General features: G+C 41.4%; 1 protein-coding gene across 1 annotated transcript; it reads left to right on the top strand.

Annotated features, from left to right (window-relative positions):
- Positions 1-704: 704 nt before the first annotated feature.
- LOC124256915 (mucin-5AC-like) lies at positions 705-21,233 on the top strand. The gene is made up of 5 exons (XM_046690889.1): positions 705-713; positions 16,831-18,154; positions 18,227-18,258; positions 18,289-19,395; positions 19,567-21,233. The coding sequence occupies exons 1-5, from the start codon at positions 705-707 to the stop codon at positions 19,669-19,671; spliced, it is 2,577 nt and encodes an 858-aa protein (XP_046546845.1). The 3' UTR covers positions 19,672-21,233.
- Positions 21,234-21,664: the final 431 nt, after the last annotated feature.

Here is a 21,664-nt window from a genome sequence, read left to right as displayed (position 1 = left end):
ATGATATTGGTCAGACGTTATACATAGTCCTATGACAGTGAGCATGCATAATGAATGGCAGACCAAAATAAGGATTTCTTGTCACCGCAAAGGACGTCACATTTTAGTGAGAATTATAGCTACAAAACACTAAGTGTTTGAAAATATTGCAGTTACCATTATTTCTGTTCTATGTGCATCATTTAGTCTCGTGTTTTGTCAGTTCTACCTGGTGTTACCCATAATTAAGGTTGACAAGGGAAAGATACCTTGCAACGAATAAAGCTTGTCTCGTGGTTGCTTCGTAGTTAATAGAATAACTTGTCCAGGGACGCTAACCCTTTGTAACTGTTAAAAATGTATGTATCCCCTTGTAACCAATTATGCGCTGATGGAATAGGTGGTGAATTGCCGATGCTCTACAGACACTTGTCGAACTGACAACACGAGTCCCCCTCTTGGTCCTAAAAGTCATATTTTGTGCTCTTCATAAACAGTCCAAAAACTCCAAGAGTAAATCTGGCCTAATGCATAATTAATTTGGGCACACAGCGGTGCACGCCTGACATGTGACCTCGTTGCATCAGCCAGTTTATCAATTGAATTTAATAAACTATTTTCTATTGGTGATACTATTCAATAGCATTTACTCGACAATGCTTTTGACTTTGCATATTTGTACGGATCGTATTTTTCATTGCCGTTTGTTTTCTCAGTTTCAGATGATGGAATCGGTAAGTACTTATGCTTTTTTCTGACTATTCCCCATTATTGGTATCACAGTTTATGAATCAGTTTTAGTTTTTCAAACTGTAATCAGGATAAACTATTGAATACATTTTGAAAATGTGTTTGGTGGATCGTTGGGGTTTACGTAATGGAGAGACTCGTGTACATTGATTTGCGTATCCACTGATAATGACACTAGCCACACTGATAATAAAGATTTGAGTCTATATGAAGGGATCCAGCAACAATAACAAATACTGATATCTTTCTTATGCCTTGCATTTTGCAAAACCTATTTTATTATCACCAAACATCTCTCCAGCACATTTGTGCCTGGTGTAATGAATTAAGCAACGTGTCTAATACGTAGTTCTGACCTCACCAGCAGAAGAGATCCAGTCTTACATTGTACATTACTTTTCTCATCATGATATAATGCAAAGAATGACTGAGACTATCAACATTATAGTCTGTCAACCCAACTTTTGGGACACCCCATATTTTGTAAAATATCTTCCAAATAACACCAACTGACCACATGCCAATAATGTATATATTAATGACCCCCCTTTTGACGTAATAAGAAAAAAATGTTCTAATTTCGTTGGGCACTTGGGGAAAACGTTACTTAAGTGACAATCATTAAAATTTCTGATTTTTGTGGTGGCAAGAGACGGGGTGTAGTCGCAGTAAACGTAAGAGGTTACGGGTTAGGTCAGAGCCCAATTCACGTGTATGACCACGAGTCATCATTACAAGTGACTTGGAAGGACAGAGTTGTTACCCTAATGATAATTTCCTCCAAAACATTTTCGCACATTGTACCCATGTTTGGAATCAAACCCGGGTCTCCGGCACCATGAGAAAAGGTTTTAACCTCAAGAATATCTTACCGACCCCTTCCCAGTTAAAACTGTTTAGATGTCTATTCTAGCGTCTGAGTGAGATTATCAGGAGTAAGGATTGTGTAGATGTGTTTTTTAGTGTTCGAATCAGACCAATTGGAGTTAGTGAGTTAGTGTTTGAGTTAGCGTTTAGCAATATTCCGGCATCATCAGGGCGGGGGACACCAGAAATGAGCTCAATACAACGTACCCATGTGAGGAATCGAACCCGGGTCCTTGGCGTGACGAGAAAAAGGCTTTAATTACCAGACTATCTCGCCGACCCTGTCCTAGCTGGATCTGTTCGTGTCCGAGTTAGGACTGTTGAGATGTATCGTTTAGTGTTTGAGAGAGACTATAAGAAGATGTATATGTTAGTATGTGATGTGAGCCTTGAGGGACGTTTTCCTTCCGGAGGGAGTTACTATGTCTGTATGTGATTAATGGTCAAGTTACCCTTAGGGAAACGTATGTGTTTGTGAGAGAGCAAAGACATGGATTGTGTACTGGAAAAATGTGCTGTTTGAAAATATTTATAATTTATAACGTATCTACAACTCGCAGCTAGACACGAAAGGCTACTCATACCAACATAGTATCTTAAATGTTATTCCTGGGGAATGTATACAAGTAAGATGGGGAATAATCTACGCGTGTAAATCTAACAGCCTGCTATTCCACTGATGCATCAGGGAAACGGGGACCGCTGGGAACCCTTGGAGGCCACGTTATAAGACGGATGGGGTTTTCTTCGTTTAGTTGTATGTTTTAGCTGTCGAGTCAGACAACATGTGAGTAAATATGCAGATTATTAGAAACGTACGTGGTAAATAATTTAAAGAACGTCCATTGCGATCAGACGTTAAAGTAAGCTGGCTTCTCTTCAGTCTCTATATGTTGAATACATTTGTTTATTTTGAGCTTTATGGTCGTAAACTATCGTATAAGGTGAATGCCCACACTTGCCATATCTGACCAGTTAGGGAGGGTGACCATGAGGTGGACAAAGTTGAGTTTAGGTGGAACCTGTCGCCCCCTTTGCAATTTGACTGCATCCATTAATCTTGGATCAGTATCATATTTCGTTTGACAGGCTTTTGGGGTAGGGATGGCCCTATTGGCCGAGGCGCCGAAAATTGCTGTGCATGAAATGACTAAATAATCAGCAGCTAAGTAGCAACAAACCAAACTGGCACATTCGGACAGGTTACATAGTTTCGTTTCTGTGATGTGTAGTCAAGACTGTTGTAAACAAGGGTTCAGAACAATGGGTTTTTTTCCCTTCTTTCGGGGATAATTGTTTGGATGTTTTGTGTACATTTACACACACCAGTTGAATGCAGTACATCTCACTCTCTCTCTCTCTCTCTCTCTCTCTCACACACACACACACACACACTCACACACACACTCACACTCCTATCATATCCGTCACTGAGTGTTCTATTGTCAATCAATTCAGATGTGAAACATATCAAAGTGTAGTCCCAACTATAACGTATGTTACATTTGACCACTTTCTAAAATTTCATTGTGTAATCATATGAAGCATATCAGTTAGGTGATGTAGATTGAGATCCCTCATTAAAATTGTTTAGGTCTGGTAGTTAGGTCCGCACACAGCAATATTCCAGTTTTATGGCGACCGTCTGTAAATAATCCAGTTTGGGCCAGACAGTCAAGTGATAAACAGCATTAGCATCGATCTGCGCAATTGGGAACCGATGCCATTTGTCAACCAAGTCAACGAGCCTGACCACCCGAACCCGTTAGTCGCCTCTTATGTCAAGCATGGGTTACTAAAGACCAATTCTAGCAGTCACTGTGGGATTGGGGGTGCCTTAAAGGATTGTGCTATTTATAATATTTATGTTCAACCAAAGTAGAACCTCAGCAATGTACATTATTTAATACCAGCATTGCATATGCTGGTTAATCGTGTACTATAAATACACCCAAGTAACTGGGACAAACCACAATGCTATAAATAGATAGTTTGCTTCACTGCCCTGCACAGAGGATTAATCCTCGAGTCGCGTTACCACTGAGTTATCTCCCCTAGCGAATATCTGAATACTGAAGTTGTTATGGAAACAAATAACCACGGTCATTAACATGTGAATCCAGAAGTGCGCTTGTTGCCAAAATATTATCGCAATCCAAATGCATTTTATGTAGCAAATAAGACGTATGTATAAACACACACATGCACAGTACCAGTGACATGCGTGGCGGGGCTATCCTGTGGCTAGAAATAGTTCCAGGATGGTCTCCTGACTTGACGCTGATGAATACAAACTTGGTTCTTCTTCACATGCATCTTTCTAATCGTCAGTTACTTATATATCAATTATAAGTCTTCCGTAGGTTTATGCCATCGATATCAAGAAGTATTTAGTAAGTGTGAGTGAGTTTAGTTTTACGCCATTTTTACCAGTATTCCAGCATCACCACGGTGGGGGACACCATACATAGTTATACTGGACCTTATTCATACTGGACAGTATTCCACCATCATCACGGCGGGGGACACACATACATAATTATACTAGACCTTATTCATTCACTTATCCACTCGTTAAGTCAGGAAATTCAGTACCAGAATTCTATTATTAGAGATATAATACAATCCAAGGCAGAGGCAGTATCAGAGATGATACGGGACGGGACATATTCATCATATGCCATAGTTATGTCAATTACACAGACGATGGGAAGATAGACGTGTGGTCATCCGAGTGAGGACTTCAGAGACATGTTTTAGGGTGGGATTTAGGTTATTGTAATATGGATGTATTAAGGTGGGTGTAAGGCCGCCGAGGCCGTTTGGTTTACAGAGGCAGCGAGTCTTGGGAGATATATGCGTTGAGGACACAATTACGACAGTGAAAGAGTTAGATCCGGGTGGACGTATGTGTCATCAAACTTTGTGTTACAATTGGAGTTAATTGCATGTGTTAGTGTGAGAGTCAGGTCTGCAGAGACTTACGTTTCTGGTGGGAGTTAGACTGAGGGGAGAGTTACGTTATGGGCCTAGGGCGATGTGTGGGAGATAAGGTTTTGCTATAATAGACTATGCTATAGAATGTACAGATAGTTGGACAAAGTTCACTACATTATTTTATTATTTAAAGTGACAAATTATATCACTTTTATAATGACACTATTTAAAAAAGCAACATCAACCTAATCATTGCGTATTCTCTGACACAATTTTCAGTATATGTCACATGAGTGAGTGAGTGAGTTTAGTTTTACGCCGCACTAAGCAATATTCCAGCTATATGGCGGCGGTCTGTAAATAATCGAGTCTGGACCAGACAAGCTAGTGATCAACAGAATAAGCATCGATCTGCGCAATTGGGAACCGATGACATGTGTCCACCGATCCCGTTAGTCACCTTTTACGACAAGCACAGTCGCCTTTTGTGGCAAGCATGGGTTGCTGAAAAGCTATTCTACCCCGGATCTTCACGGGTCCTATGTGTCAAATGAGATAGCGTCATGTAACAGATGCGGCATAAGAAAGCAGACAGCCATCTACCAACAACCAGCATACAGGCATGCTGAACGTACAGAGTAGTATACCTCAGTATTTCTTCACATCAGGCAGCTACATGCAGCAAGCAGCCAGCACTACTCCAAGTTTTCCGGTTGCGATAATGGCTACAAAGATGTGAAAAACATACTATTACCATGGATGAAGACATATGCACTCATACTCTAAGAACATATAACTTATTTAGTTTGAGGTACTTAGACAAACAATGACAACCAAAAGATGGAAGGTGATGTGATCTTCTCCTTCCTTCCGCCAGGCGTGCTCTCGCTCTCTTATTTGGTTGCTGAAATTTCAGCAATATTACAAAACAGCAAGCTGTCATTCCCCCATACCACACCGAAGGGACACATCCACTCTGTAAATCGGTCATCGTCGGAGGCATGCGATCCAGAGAGACAAACTACTGGAAGAGGTATGCGTTAGAGGTATTGGTAGCTAGAAGATGTGTGTGTTTGTCTGAGAGTCAGATTCCGTTGAGACGAATATTTTAGGGTGGGCGTTAGACTGTGGGGAGATGTATGCGTTAGTGAAGGAGCTAGGTCTGTTTTGACGTATGTGTCAGGTAGGGAGTAGCCAGGTTATGTGTTACATTTGTTGCTAGACCTTGAGAAATGTCAACTGTGCATACATATACACAGATTACAAGACTGAATAGATTACACCACATTATTGCATTATGTATATTCATTACTTTTATTTTGTTATTATTTTCAAAATCAGCAAACTCAACCCATTAATTCCGTAAACTCTGAAAAATAAGGAAGGAAATGTTAACTGTGTAACTAAGAGGCACACGGAGCTTCAAGAAAAGGGGCCTGAGCTTTATGTCATCAGAAAAAGTGAAATCGGCCCTTCCCTGGCAGTAAAGTAGATAAGTAGTTTCCGCATTCAGAACACTATGTCTTTCACAGTGGAAGTAACGAAGCAAGATTATTTATGACAGTACTCTCGAAGAGTCCACGATTACACCCTTTGATTGTAAGCAATGGAGTGTTCATGTAATTGAAGAAAGCTTTAAATGGATGAGAGAGAGATATACAATATTCACCAGATCGTAAAATAACGTTGCTTCTTCAAACTATAATCAGGATAAAGTATTGAAAACATTTTGAAAATGTGTTTGGTGGTTTAGTGGTTTGGTGGTGTTTGGGTTTTACTTAACAGAGAGCCTCATGTATCCTTTACAGTATCTCCTATTTATCCATGAGGAATTAAAGGCACTCACTCACTCACTCATTTACATCGTTCTTGTATTCTGCAATACCCATTGTTATTACCACCAAGCGTCTTTCCAGCACATACATTTCTGGTGCAATTAGTGAAGCACCGTTGTTTAATACGTAGTTCCGACCTCGCCAGTAGAGGAGATCTGTTCTTACATTGTATATTATTATTCTCACCATGATATGACGTAAAGAATCTTTGAGACTATCCACTCTCCCTGGTAATTAAACGAAGAGCATGTCCCAGTTAGGACTGTTTCGATGTATGTTTTAGCGATCGAGTCAAACAGCTAGAAAACGCTTGCCTTTGAGTCTGAGTTAGCTATTAGCAATACTCCAGGACTGACTTGCACAAAGCGATCTTAGCGCTACAATGATTGTAACTCCCATTTTCCAACATAGGCTAAGATAGTCGTAGCGCTAAGATCGCTAAGTGGTCCCAGGAATGTCATGGTTGGGGACCCCAGATATAGGCTTCACACATGGGAAGTCAAACTCGTGTCTTCGGCTTTAACCACTGGACTATCTCACTAACTCCGTTCGAGGTAAAACTGTTTTAGTGTTTAGTTAGAAATGTTTGCTACAATAAAGCATGAGAGGAATGCAGACGGCCATCTACCAACTGCCATCATACAAACATGCTAAACGTACACAGTAGTATATCTCAGTAATTGTATACATAAGGCAGCTACAAGCAGCAAGCATCTAGCACTACTCTGAGTTATTTGGTGGCCATAATGACTACAAAAGATGCGGAAAACATATATTATTACAATATATGAAGACATCAGCACCCTTACACTGACAAGGTACATAACTGATTCCGTTTGAGGTGCTTAGACAAACATTGAAACCTGCAGATGGCAGGTGATGTCATCTTCTCCTTCCTTCCTCCAGGTGTGCTCTGGAACTTTGATTTCGCTGCTGATATTTCAGCAATAGTGCAAAACAGCAAGCTGTCATTTCCCTATACCATACCCTGGGGCGATGGGGTAGCCTAATGGTTATAGCGTTCGCTTGTCACGCCGACGACCCTGCTTCGATGCCCCACATGTATGTGAAGCCCATTCCTGGTTTTCCCCCGCCTTGATATTGCTGGAATATTGCTAAAAGTGGCGTAAAACCAAACTCACTCACTCACTCCACTCCTCAAATCGGTCATGGAATCAACCCCCTGTCCATGTTGCATCAATACACCTGTCTATCGGGAGATCATTGCATAACCAACCATAAACTGAACTCAGTGGGATCGGTATGCAACTTTAGGAATTGTAATTCACCTCTGAGCCATCTCCAAAACTCCGTCATACGATTACACCGACATCACAGCCATTCCTGTTTTTTTCTACCTTGTATGAACATAGGTCTCATCTTATGCCATCTAGCAATGAAGTAATAGCGGGGGACTTGAACATCGGGTCAGATTTATAGGCTACGTGTACTAATCCCCGGGTCGCCCGTTTATATCAAATACATCGCGAACATCTACCTTTGCTTTTGGCCAAGCCACCATGACTCGATCTGTTTGAGCCTGGCAAAACTGGGTTTGCCAATATCAGCGTGTATGCTTTCATGTCAGAACCCAACATTCGCACCTTAAGTTTTATCTGTCCTTGTCGGGCGAACAGTGCCCGACATGATATATACTGCATGCTTCAGTTCTGCTTGCTACGACTCTGTAAACAATCAGTTAAGTGCCTTATAATCTAATGGTGAATACCATGAAGACCGCTGCCGTTGGAGTTCCTACACGTAATATCCACACATACCTGTATAATTGCGTTGTTTGATGTGCCTCACTTTCTCATGGACTCGCTTAACATTGGCAGATTGTTGTACTCTTCGTTTAAACATTTGCCAGACGATAGCGGTACTTAATAGCTAACTATATTTATGCCTGAATAACTGTGTTGGCTGACATGTCATACCACAAGTATCCAATTTATTGTAACATACGAAGACACATATCTAAATATCGATATCTTACAGCTTTTAGAAACAGAACTGCTAAATTGTAGAGGTACTTTCGCGCATTAATTCTTAATTACCAAGGATTTGTAACCCCATGCAACACACATGGGTTAATGCCTCGTGGGTTTCAACATTTTGTCAAAATATTAAAAATGTTACATCACAAACTTATACCTTTACTGAAGACCTTCATGTTCTTCGTAGTTGTTTTGTCATCAGATGCGTATTATACCTGTCCAAAGCCAGTTGTTTCTGCACCATGACAATTTTGCAGTATGCGTTTAGGTAGGGAAACATGGATTGAGGTGCTATTTCAAAGTGTATTATACAACACGGTGTGTGCAACTAGGCACGGCAGACTGACCACGCTTACAGAATCTAAGAATGAACGTTTTTCAGCTTTAAACGAAATATAAGTATAACACCTAGACGTTAAAGACGACAACACGAAAAGAATGCAACCACTGCGTCAGTTTTCTTCCCTTCCACTAGTGACCACGTGAAAGAAAACGTGATTCATATCACATACAATCATCTTAAATATTTTACAATGGAACAAGGCACAAAGCCTTCGTTTGTAAATCTACGTGCCTTCTATTCTACTGACGCATCATAATTACGTGGCTGTGGACCGCTGAGAAGTCCAGGAGGTCACATTTAGATGGATGTATCAATCCATGGGGTTTACCGCAAACACGACATGTGTTTTATGCAGATACATGTAGTAAAGAACAATTGCGCATAAGGGGCAGATTGAAGGAATGCTCCTTGAAGGAGTTAGTCGTTAGAGTAACCTATGGTATCTACAATATCGATACTATTTGAATCAACTGGTTTATTTCGACGATTTATATGCTGTTTCTTCATGGTGATTTTGCAACATTGTTTTCCGTCCCTGTCAGTCGCAGATGATATATTCGTATGCTGATTTTTAATAGGAATTCAAGAAAATAGTTTCTGAACTTGTGCCACTTTATTATATGCCCTTTACAGTCAGTGAGTCATCCAGGTAAAATTTTGAGTGTTGAATGTATTTGGAAATGTGTCTGAAGAAATGGACTACGTTCTGGGGATATGTCTGTGTGTTGAACTGCCTGTCAGCAAATAATGATTCACACTTGCTACTCTGATAAATATGAGACTGTAGGAAGGGATCAGGTTAAAATACCAAATGATAAATTCCGAATGTTTTCCAAGGTTTTTGGAATAACTATCTCCATTTACATCAAATGTTCATCTAGAACCCGTGTGCTAGGTGTGCTAGGGACGTCTGAAGAGACGTATCCGTCTGAAGAGAGGGCATGGACACAGATGATACCTACAGGAGAAATGGTCTGTCTACATTATCATAAACTTAAACAATTAAGTCTCGATCTTTGATTTAGCTGCTGATATTAAAGCCACGGTACACAAACCCTAGTCACTGGGAAATGGACACTGGCATAAAACAAGACCAATCACAGAGCATGTGACCAGGCAATATTAGGTCAAAATAACACCCTGAGAGAATATGAAAACTACAAACATAGCTTAGAAAAAATACAACACAAATATGCAAGCACTTGAATGTTTTATACCTGTTCTAACTCGATTCGTGAAGTATATCATTATCCCCAATTTATAATGGCCTGCTACATCTTACTACCTGCATTTAAAAATATTGCCTTCAAAAGCCTAGTTGATTGTTGAAATTCATAACAGTATGCAATGTTGTATTACATGTTTGGATCTGGTGTAACACATCCTCGTCAATTCAGTCTTAGTAAGTGACGCCTATTATCCTAACATTAAGAATTACAGTACAAACTGTTAAGTGTACCATCATTCCTACCATCCATTGCCACAACACAGTCCCAAACCTAGGGTTTCCCAGGTCAGAGATATAAGCAACTTATGCAAAGGGGGCAACAGGCAAGACTGTATTAGTGATATAAGCCGAGTGGACCAAATTAAGATATACTGTAAACAAATGTTATTGTAAACTGGAATGTAAAGCAACAGTGTTAAAGGTTGCAAAGATACCTAACTAGACTGAGTGAAGGATCACAAAGCTAACGATAAGTGAGAAGATCTGTGTGAAAGTGAACCGGTGCCATTTTAACGTAAACGTTCGAATGACGTTTTAAGCATATCCGCAAAACATATCCCTCAAGAACTGCACGTGCAACTGTGTTTTCTTCACTTACACACGCTGATAACCTCTTTGGGTGGCTATAAAATGTTATAAATCTAATCCATGTGACAGATCACATTGTGACAAAGTATGGTGTTAAACATGGTGAGAATGTCGGAAGCATAACGTCAAAATGCCGCCTGGAAGCAGGCGCGACACGGTAAGATGCTGCAAACAACTTTGATGTTTCCAGACAAACCATCTCCAACCTCTGGTGTCGTTACAATGCCAATGGCTATGTCCACGACAGGTCAAGGTCAGGTCGACCTCGGGTCACTACTTCTGCCCAGGACCGCTTCACACGACTGTGCTAGCAGCACAGCCCTCAGCGCTAGCAGCACAACCACATCCATTCCTGAATAACGCCGGATTTCGGACCAAACTGTTAGAAGAACTGTTGGTGTAGAGTGAGACGCCGATGAATCAGGAATCAGTGGATGGAGATGTTGTTGACACCGAATCATGTTACCCGCTGCATGAGCTCATAGCCGTAGGCGTGTCGTGGGGAACGCTACACCGCCATCTGTGTCTTGAAGGCTGATCGTTTTGGTGGTGGGGCGTTATGGTGTGGACAATCACCCGCTTTGATAGAGGAACAAACAGAGTTTGTGGAAGGGAATCTGTCAGGTGTGCGCTATCGTGATGAGATTCTCCAGCGTCATGTTGTGCCTTTCATTAACCGTCATGGTGGGATGTTTCAACACATCAACGCCAGACCACACATAGCCGTTGTATGTCAGGACTTTCTTCGTCAAAACAACGGGTTTTCTGCCTTGGCCTGCTCGTTCTCTTGATTTGTCACCTATTGAGTATTTATGGGATGCAATCCTTCAGGAAGAATGGCAAAACATCCCACTGCACACTAATCTCCGCTTTATTGCTTCTATGCGCCGTCGTTGTGAGGCAGTGATTCAAGCTTGCTGTTGTGTCACACGTCACTGACCCCCTCCTCCGACAAAAGGCGCGATTTTAGCCTTCCCGGCCATGAACCGTCTCAGAAGGAGGAGGGGGTCAGTGACGTGTGACACAACAGCAGGTTCATGGTCGGGAAGGCTAAAATCGTGACTTTTCTCGGTTTGATGAGCGTAGCCTTCCCGGTACTTGTAATGTAATGTTATGGTTGAATGAACATGGCGCGCCTCACTCTGACAAATAACAAAGAAAAATCGGAGGCTCTTTCGATTTGGCACATATAAAAATATACATAAAGTCATTTACACATTTTCACGTCTATTCTTCTTTGTACATTTTCTTTAATTCGAAATTTTATTGTCATTTCCCATAGTAAATCACATTTATGACAATCTACTTCGAGTTTACGACCAAAATTGTCAACGCTTAGAACTGGAAATTCCCAGACATGCCCAAAGCCAAGTTATACAAAACCATTAATACACTACGTAACCATGATTTATAACCATTATTAACATCATTTTAACATTGATCTGCAAAATATGCCTGCAAAATTTTACGTAAATTCTTTCGAATTCAGAACGTTTCACAATACCCCACACTTCACAGCCATACATCATAGTAAAGGTAACAAAAGTGTCGAATAGTTCACACAAGGTTTTCAATGAAAAGTTGTAACAACTGACATTTTTAAGTAAAGCATTCATAGCTTTAAGACCTTTGCCTGCTAGAGTTCTTCAAGCTTGTGTAAAGGAGCCTGTGTAAGAAAGCGCTATATTTCCTTCGGTCGAAGCAAGATATTTTTTTTCGGTCGATTCTTCGCTCCTTTACGAAAAACCATAATTCTACTTTTGTCTACATTATCGTTAAAGCCCCAGTCTGTGCAATAATTAGCATCATATGTCGGCAAACAGTAGAAAAAAAGGTTAATATAGTTAAGCAGCAATCACGCGTCGATATTTTCCTGTAAAGCCAGATAGCTCACCATTGTGTTAAACACATGATTTCACAGTGTCATACATAGACACAAAGAAATCTATCTACACCCCGACATGGATTATGCTTCCCGGCACCGTATCTTCCGCTTTGGCGGTACTCTCCTACTCCCTTGGAAATTAGCTCTCCTGGGAAATCCGAAATATACATTTTAGCCTTCCCGGGACATCTGAAAAATAAATTTGAGCCTTCCCGGCACGACTCCTCTGAGACTTATGAACCGCGGACATTTTGAAAAACTATCAATCTTGTGATTTATTTGTAAGCATGAATATCTTACCTTTCGATGTACTGCAATAAATCAATATATGCATAAATATTGTTGTTTTTATGTTCCCTCTAACACCGGTGTAAAAGAACTGTTTTTGAACAGTATATTTCACGCATCAGTTATCGTGGTTATCTGACTGAAATGATAGCAGAAGATGTTTTTCAGGAATGGGTCAGTCCTGAAGTGACTTGATCTTTGCTCGACCAAAGCCAAAGCATATGTTGAATACGTAACACCATTTAACCCTAAACATGAAACACATTACATGAAACGTACACATTATTCTGGGCCTTATTCATGCACTTATGTGCTACACGATATGTCAACAGAAGTCAGAAGAAATACAGTTCCAGAATTCTATTCTACTTTAATGGTGTACTTTATTCACATACGACAAGATGAATATATAGTTCAGTCCCAGGCAGCAGCAGTATCACGGGGATGAAAAAGGGGATATATTCATCATTTGCCATAACTGTATCACATAAACAGACAACTGGGAGATTACGTTTTTATCAAACGAGTTAGGACTAGAAATATATGTTTTAGGATGGGAGCTAATCTGTTGTAACATGGTGCGAGTGAGATTGTCGGTGCCGTGTGTTTCAAGGAGACAGCCAGACTATTGTGAGATGTATGCTTTAGTGACAGAACGAGGGAAATACGGTCTGATGTACGCCTTTTTGTAGAAGTGTCACCGGAGCCGGTAGGCGAGGGATGACACTGCTACAAAAAGGCGTACATCAGACCGTATTACCCGAGGGAGAAGCATACAACGTATTTATCTTACCGCCATGTTAAATGTACAAAATATCATTTTATTTTATGTTAAAGATCGCGACCGACTATATGACATAAATGGGGTCTGCCTCTCCACTGGAGTTTTAAAAACAGTGAAACAAATTCTGACAAGCTTAAAACTGCTATAAAAATTGTTAATTATGTTTAAGCTGAGTGTGCAAACCACTCAACCACTCACTATAAAATAGCTTAAATCAAGCAGTGAAAGTCGGTAAAATAAATCTGTACAAAGTGAACACAAAAACAGCTGATCGAACGGTTTTCGAACTCCGGGCACGGCATGCGTCATATTATGACGTCATACGATTGTTAGCGCTTCAGCTTCTCGGTAGAGAGCTTGGCGGTTACCGTGACAGCGGGTAATATTTTTTCCAGTTGTCACCCTCCTGGGAGGGGTGACACGGAAACTTGTTAAAGCGTCATTGACCAATGAAATTAAAGTATTTTACAAGAAGGTAAGATAATGTGCCATCTGCCATCAGTCAGCATAGAAGCATATTGAATGTACCTCAGTAATTGTACACATATTACTATTATTTTATTACTCCCGGGGGATCATACAACTCTGGTAGCCACTAGACGCACCGAGTTAATGTGGCTTTCCCATCCTTATGAGGTACACATTCACAGGTGGGTGGACTGGGACACGTAGTCACAGCTATGTTTACTGCACGTTGCTGTATTCATGTGCCCACCATCTGGTCATTTACCATTCGTGGGTTCTTTTAAGTGTACAGAGTTGTGTATTATGACACCACTGAAACAGTCTGCAATGGTTTCGGCAGACCATGTCACCATTACACGGCAATCAGTACTAATCCCGTTTATATCGTACACATCTCAAACATTTAGCCATGCTTATGGACAAATCACCTTTCAGCCATCAGCCATGACTCGGTCTGCTTTACCCTGGTCATACCACAACTGGACCACACACAGAGTTGGGGTTGCCAGTATCAGAGTGTGTGCTTTCATGTCAGAATCCTATATTCCCACCTCAATGTTTTATCTGTCCTTGACGGTCGAACGGTGCCCGACATTATATACACTAAACTCTTTTGCTTGCGTTAGTTCTGCTATCCTACGACTCTGTAAACAATCAGTCAAGTCCCTTATAAACCAATGGTGAAAAGTAAGAAGGCCCATGCCATTAAAATTCCTGCGCCCAATATCCACATGAACCTGAATACTTACGTTGTCTGATATGCTTCACTGTCTCGGTTCTCATTGGCAGACTTACAGATTATTGAAAGATCGCCGAACCTACTCTGTAACTATCTATGTAAGAAACGCAAGTCTAGTATAAAGTATATTGTACTTATTTTTGAACAGTATAGAATACAAATACCAACAGCGTCAGATATACAGATATTTGAGCAAGAACAGTTCATTGGCAGCAATCACAGATGACGTCATTACATTTTGTGACAGCAAAAGAGTTGGGCAGATTCTAGTCAATTGCCATGATGTCATTCAATACCTCGTGTGGCCACCATTAGCATTGATCACTGCAACATATCTCCTGTACATGGAGTGGATCAGACGATTCGTAAAGGCCCTGGGGATCCTCCTGCCCACATCCAGAACAGCTGTACGAAGTTCATCAGCAGTTGTAGGCACTGGTCACACTTCATTCAGGCGCCTTTGAACCTCATCCCACAAGTGCTCGATGGGGTTCAGGTCAGGGCTGAGAGCTGGTCACGGTAGGACACGGATGTTGTGTTGTTGAAGAAAGTCCATGATAACTCTGGAACAACATGGGGTCTGATGACTCGGTCAATGTAAAGCTGAGTTGTGACCCCATGTCCTCGACCTTGACCCACATTCTGGAAGCACATTGGTCCAAGTCTCGCATTAAGTCCAATTCCGACCCAAATCATGACACTAGGTCCATCCAATGCATCCCCTTTCCAAACATTTCTGTCAGCAAAACGATCTCCTTGACGCGTCCATCTGTATGTGACACAGAAAACCGACTCTCATCAGAGAATATGACACGTCTCCATTCACGTTGACGCCAGTTTTGATGACCCTGTGCCCACTGAAGTCGTGCTTGTCGATGCCGTGGTTGGAGGACAGGACGACGTGCTGGTTGGCGACATCGGAGGTTGCTGGAGCGCATACGTCGGATGACAGTGTCACGGCTGATGCTTCGATTATGCGTTCCTATGGTGTCTCGAGCAGTCTGGCTTGCTGTCCGGAAAGGATCTCGTTGGTGTTGACGTTTAATGTGCCGATCTTGTCGAGGGGTGGTAACCCTAGGTCGGCCGCTTCGGGGAAGGTCATCTGTAGTCTGCGTTGTGTTGTGTCGATGCTGGAGACGGTAGATCGTGGTTATGTTGACATTAAAGTGACGGGCAACATCTTGGACAGACTCTCCAGCTTCCAGCCGTCCGATACCCTGGTTCCTCCAAGTTGATTTAAACGTGGCATTATTGAACAAAGAGTGACTGGCCAAAGATTTTTGCTCAGTTTTATACCCACCGAAGATGGTGGCAACTCGTGCATGTTTGATTGCATGAGGAAAATGTGCATGATGCCCACATCGCCATTGAAGCGGTGCGTTCTGGCGATTCGGTTGTTTTTTTTCTGTTCCCACACTGGATTGTTAAAACGCAACAGAAAATGTTAACAACACCATCAACCATCATTATTTACCAACGTTGTTATAATTTTAGGGGTCTGAGGTTAATTCATCCTTTGTGTAAGAAACTTGCGTTTCTTTTGCGAGTGAGTATATATTAATGTGCCCATGAAATAACTGTGTTCTGCTAATGACCAGATGGAAGTTTACAGAGGAAGAAATATGATATTTCATGATTGATGATGGTAGTTACAGCTTTCAGAAGCAGAACCACCTAATTGTGAGGATATTTTCGTGCAATAATTTATAGATACCAAGGCTTTGCAACCCCATGCAACAAATATGTAAATATATATCAAAATCTTCAAACTATTTCATACAAAATTGATACATATGATAAGAATAGCGTTCCTAGTTCCTTTTTGGTCGACTTGTCACCTGATCAGTATCATACCCAGCACCAAGCCAGTTGTATCATCATGACATTGAGCTATTAGATTGAGAAACACTGCGTATTTAAGGCAGGCTTTTCCATGATTAGATATTCCCAGCGTTTACGAAGGGCAGCGAGCCTTACAAAATAATCAATAAATATCAATATATCTGACTGGGATGTCCACTCATAGTATGAAGTCAGCAAAGAAACGTTTGTTGGAAAAGGGGAATGTTTTGGAAACTAAAGTGAAAGAAAACTTGAAGCAATTTGACTGATTATTCTGTTTAATCTGTTTTCGCTTCTTTTCAGCGGCTTTGTAAGAGGATAATACAGAGGGAAAAAGAACTCGAAAGAGCAGCAGAGCACATCAAGGATGAGACACAGGAGCTCCATAAGGATACTGACTCACACTCTGACCCACAAATAAGACAGACAGCTGAATTTGTCCAGAAGATGAGTGAGGAGATCCTGGAACAGAAGGAAAGACTCTCTGACAAAAAGGCGTCAGTGAAAGACACATGTAGAGAAGTGAAGATATTTCTACATCAAATCACTAACTTAGCTGGGGACAAGTTGCAGTCTCTAAGCGAGGAGGCAAAACTGAAACTAGACTCCTTGATCAAGAGCTTCTGGAAGATGAGAGCCAGTATGTGGAAACTCATCTTCTGTGTTCTCCTGCTGCATGAACTGAGAGATGTGTTTGATATACTGAAGTCTGAATCCTGCTTCATCTCCCTCAGCAGAGGTAGACTCAAGTATGCATTTAAGATGGCGTCGATGTTGGCCTTATGGTTGTCTCGAGACGTTGAGACAAATCCTGGGCCACATTTCAATGAGAGAACATGCGTAGAGATGTATGTTCGTCGGTTATCACTGGCTCTCAGAGACGACCTTGACACTGATGGTAGAATCTGGTCCAAGCAAATTGCCGAAGAGGCTTACAACGCTGGATTTTCAAGGAATTTGAGATGGACCAATCCCTCTTCGGGGAAGAAGAAAGACAGCTTGCACAAGCTGAAAGAGAGGGCAAAGGAACTAATCAGGCTGTTGTCCGCTAGGAACTGTCTCCCATCAGACTTGCCAGCTTTCACTGATCTCGATCAACAAGAAACATTAGACGGACTAAGGAAGTACCTGGAGGTAAAGCACTTCGAGACTGCTGCAAACGTTCTGCTCAATGAGCCAGACATCACAACCTCACTCAAAGAGAAAATTCGTCTCTCGATACAATTAGCGTTGGAGGAAATTTCAAATTCTAATCGAATGATACATAATCCCCCTGCAAGACCACTTTCAGTTTCCAATGTCAACGAGTTTCAACAATTAGCAGACCCACAGTGTCTGAACGACAGTGAAGGTGAGGGAACCACATTACGACAAAATGAGTCCAGCACCGACTGTCCTGTCAGTCCGAGTCCACTATCAACCAGCATGGACACACAGAGGCACGAAGGGGACAACCGGGGCCTGACAAACAGAGTATGTACACAGTCTGCCACCACGGACACACTGCAGGACGAAGCCAGAAGGGTAGAGGGAAGTACAGGGAGTGGCTTTGCATGTAGGACGTCGGATGATAATCAGGAAAACATCATGGCAGCCACGCCGTGTACGCCAGAAACTGACGTTTCACATACTTTCCAAGCTGATTGTTATATCCCGCCAGAAAATAATGCCGTTGGTGAAACTAGCATTCAGTTTAATTCGAGTCATGAAGAACAAAGGGATGTCAACATCCCACCTGACATCTGTGTAGCCATCCTATCTGTGTGGCCATCTGACAGTGATTCATTTGACAGAGCTGATGATGTTGAAGCCTCTCATCCAAACACAGATGCATCTGTAAATGTAAATACACCACTCATAAACACCCGTGACATCACTGTCCCTGCAGATACATCTGATGAGGCTTTACTGGCAGATATTAAACAATTTCTACTCATAAACACCCGTGACATCACTGTCCCTGCAGATACATCTGATGAGGCTTTACCGGCAGATATTAAACCCTTGCTACCCTTGTACGTTGGTGATGCACCTACATCCCCCACAGTCACCTTTGACGTGACTGATGATGTCTCCCGCCCTACAAGTACATCCGATCAGGATATACTGCCAGACTTGGAATCTGGGCCATCCCGTGTCTTGAACGTTGATGATGTAAATACATCACACAGACACGCACCAAATGCTGATTACTCTCCTTGTGATGAGACACAGAGCGCTGTTCCTGCAGCATGTGCTGGTGGCTGTGAAGGCGATAGCACAAATGCATCTGAACCCCTACTGAAGGTATCCCCTGACAACAACCAGGTGGATACAGTATGTGAAGGTGTGTATGAAACATTTGGAATGGAGGCTTGTGAGGCAACACCTGAGACAGACACAAACACTTCTGAAACAACAGAAACTGACACACATGCTTGTGTGACAACAGTTGAAACTGACACACAGGATTGTGTGACGAGAGAAACTGACGCACATGCGGGTGTGACGACAGCCGCTGAAACACAGACGTGTGTGACAACAGCTGAGATCAGCACACAGACGTTTCTGGAAACAGCCGAAACACGCACACAGACATGTGTGACAACAGCAGAGGGAGACACACAGACCTATATCGCAACAACCGACACAGACACGCAGACATGTGTGGTAACAGCAGAGGGAGACACACAGACCTATATCGCAACAACCGACACAGACACGCAGACATGTGTGGTAACAGCAGAGGGAGACACACAGACACACGTGACAACAGCAGAGGGAGACACACAGACCTATATCGCAACAATCGAGACAGACACGCAGACATGTGCGACAAAAGCTGGAACAGGACAAACACCAAGGTCTCTCGGAAACAGCCTCAACCAGGTGAGTATGGAAGGACATAAGATGCGAAATATTAATAATAACAGACATATATAATTGTTCACTAAAACAGATCCCTACGCTGTCACAATACGAAAGTTAGCAAAATGGCTGTATTCCGGACTGAATTTTGCCTTAGAGAGTTAAATTATGTATCATTTTCTCCGGCCTCAGGTTGATAGTGACGAGTCTGAGATGTCGCCTGGGAGAAGCTGTGGCACAAGCAGGAAACGGAAACAACAGCTGCAACATCTCCCTAGCAAGAAAAGACGGATTTAGAAGGCCTGGTGTCTGATCTGGACTCAATACGTTTCTACAGCAACGAGATATCTAGTGACTATGTGTGCTCTGAATTGTTACGTTCAGAAGGATATTTGACATTTACATCCAAATTTACATCATCAGAAACAAGAAAACTGATTTCAGGACAAGGATTGTTCTTCTGATCCTTCATTATCTGTAGTCATGGTGATATTCATGGTGGCAAAATACTAGTTCTTATGATTTTTATCAGGTAGATGAGGTTATCATATGAATGTGATCATGCTGATATAGAACAGTGTATCTCCTATACTCAACACAACTTTCAGTCGGCATATAACCATCACGTCTGGTTTTTCGGTTGTTGTTTTTTAGTTATTGTTTGTAAGTGCAAATCTATGTTGAACACTTGACTGTATTTTAACACGTTCCTTTCCACATTAAATTAAGATATATATTTAGATATTTACACTTGAAATATGTAAATAGATGTAATAATGTCTGTTTAAATGTGAAAGACACAGCCACGCCCCCTAAAATGGACGATCCGCCGGCTTATGTTAGTCCAGCCTGTACTTTTACCCAAGTCGAAAAGCTGGTGAACGTTTTGTGTGAAGAATGTGTGTCTTACACATGAAAGTACCTCTCGCCCTATGACACTGTATATCCATCTCTTATGAAATCCACACAGATAATACAAATGGTTGGTGCCCGTTAAAGTATATGTGTTTATAACAAACGGCTACAAATTAGCAAATACATGATACTTTTCATCATGAATGAATTGCCCTATACGGTCAGAGGTTAACAGACAGACATATACTATATAGCATGAGGTGGGACAAGAAATAGCCCTGTTTGAGTGAGTGAGGATGTATTGTTTTACACCGCTCTTAGCAATGTTCCAGCAATGTCATTGGCTGCACACACTCTCCTATGTAGGAATTCGAACTCAGGTGTTCGGGTAACGAGCAAATGCTTTAGCCACTGGGATACCCCACCGCCCAATATTATGAGAAGAACCGTGTGGTTTTGTCCAAAATTTCATGTGGGCTGTATGATGATGTCCACATAGGCTTTATAAATACAATTCACAAGTAATTGATCATTTATTTCTAACGGGACGTTCTTTTGCGACATGCAGTCAAAAACTGTTGTGTCGAACGTAAGGTTATCTCGAAGTCAAGGTTATCTCGAAGTAAAAGTTATCTCGAGGTAAAGGTTATCTCGAAGTAAAGGTTATCTAGAATTAAAGGTTTGTTCCCCCTTTACGTTTTGTTTAATCATTATTATTTGGTTATCGTCATTTTTGGTTGCGTTTACCAACGGATAAATCGAAGTATCTAGCTAGCTCCCGTTAAGTTCGACACAACAGTGTTTAGTGTCCACGGCGATAGATTGATCATATTTCACTTCAAATCTTTGTTTCCCATCATTCCAGCTCTCAGAATATGCATGAGATACTCGCTTTACTCTATTTCCAAATGAAACATAATGTATGTAGGTGCCATGTTTCATCCTTCCTCTTAATTTTTATGTGTAGATAAGATATTATTGGTGAAATAAATATTTTAACCACAGTTTTTTGCTTTTTTTGATTTACCAAAATGTAAATTTCATGGGAAATATATGTCCAGGGTCCAATGTTTCTCATAAAGGAGAGCAGTTAAATAATTCCGGGTTGGAGTGAATGGGGTTGATAAATACAGAATATTTCTGTCACTTAAAGACTAGAGTAATTTGTCTCAAACCGAGACAGTGGTGTTCTGCAAACACATCTATTTCAAGATACCCGAGTCCCTGTCTTTCTCAGTAAACTATTTTCGGCTGTGATGAAGAATTTGCGAATTACAATTTAAGATTTGAATAAGCCGAATTAGTGGTGATATTTTGTGTGACGTGTGGGTGAATAAGTATTGTTTTACGCCGCTTGGGACAATATTCAAGCAATATCAGTGAAGGACACCAGAGATGCTTCAAACATTGGACCCATGTATAAAATCAACTGACG

This window comes from Haliotis rubra, unplaced genomic scaffold (genome assembly GCF_003918875.1).
Source record: "Haliotis rubra isolate DU_JTF1 unplaced genomic scaffold, ASM391887v1 Scf1167, whole genome shotgun sequence".
Lineage (NCBI taxonomy): Eukaryota > Metazoa > Mollusca > Gastropoda > Lepetellida > Haliotidae > Haliotis > Haliotis rubra.
Note: the sequence above shows the minus strand (reverse complement) of the source record. Positions and strands in the feature narration are given on the sequence as shown.

Coding starts and splice junctions, on each gene's coding strand:
- LOC124256915 (XM_046690889.1), top strand. Junction 18,155..18,226: donor GCCAGAAACTGACGTTTCAC/ATACTTTCCAAG, acceptor TTCAGTTTAATT/CGAGTCATGAAGAACAAAGG. Junction 18,259..18,288: donor AACAAAGGGATGTCAACATC/CCACCTGACATC, acceptor GCCATCCTATCT/GTGTGGCCATCTGACAGTGA.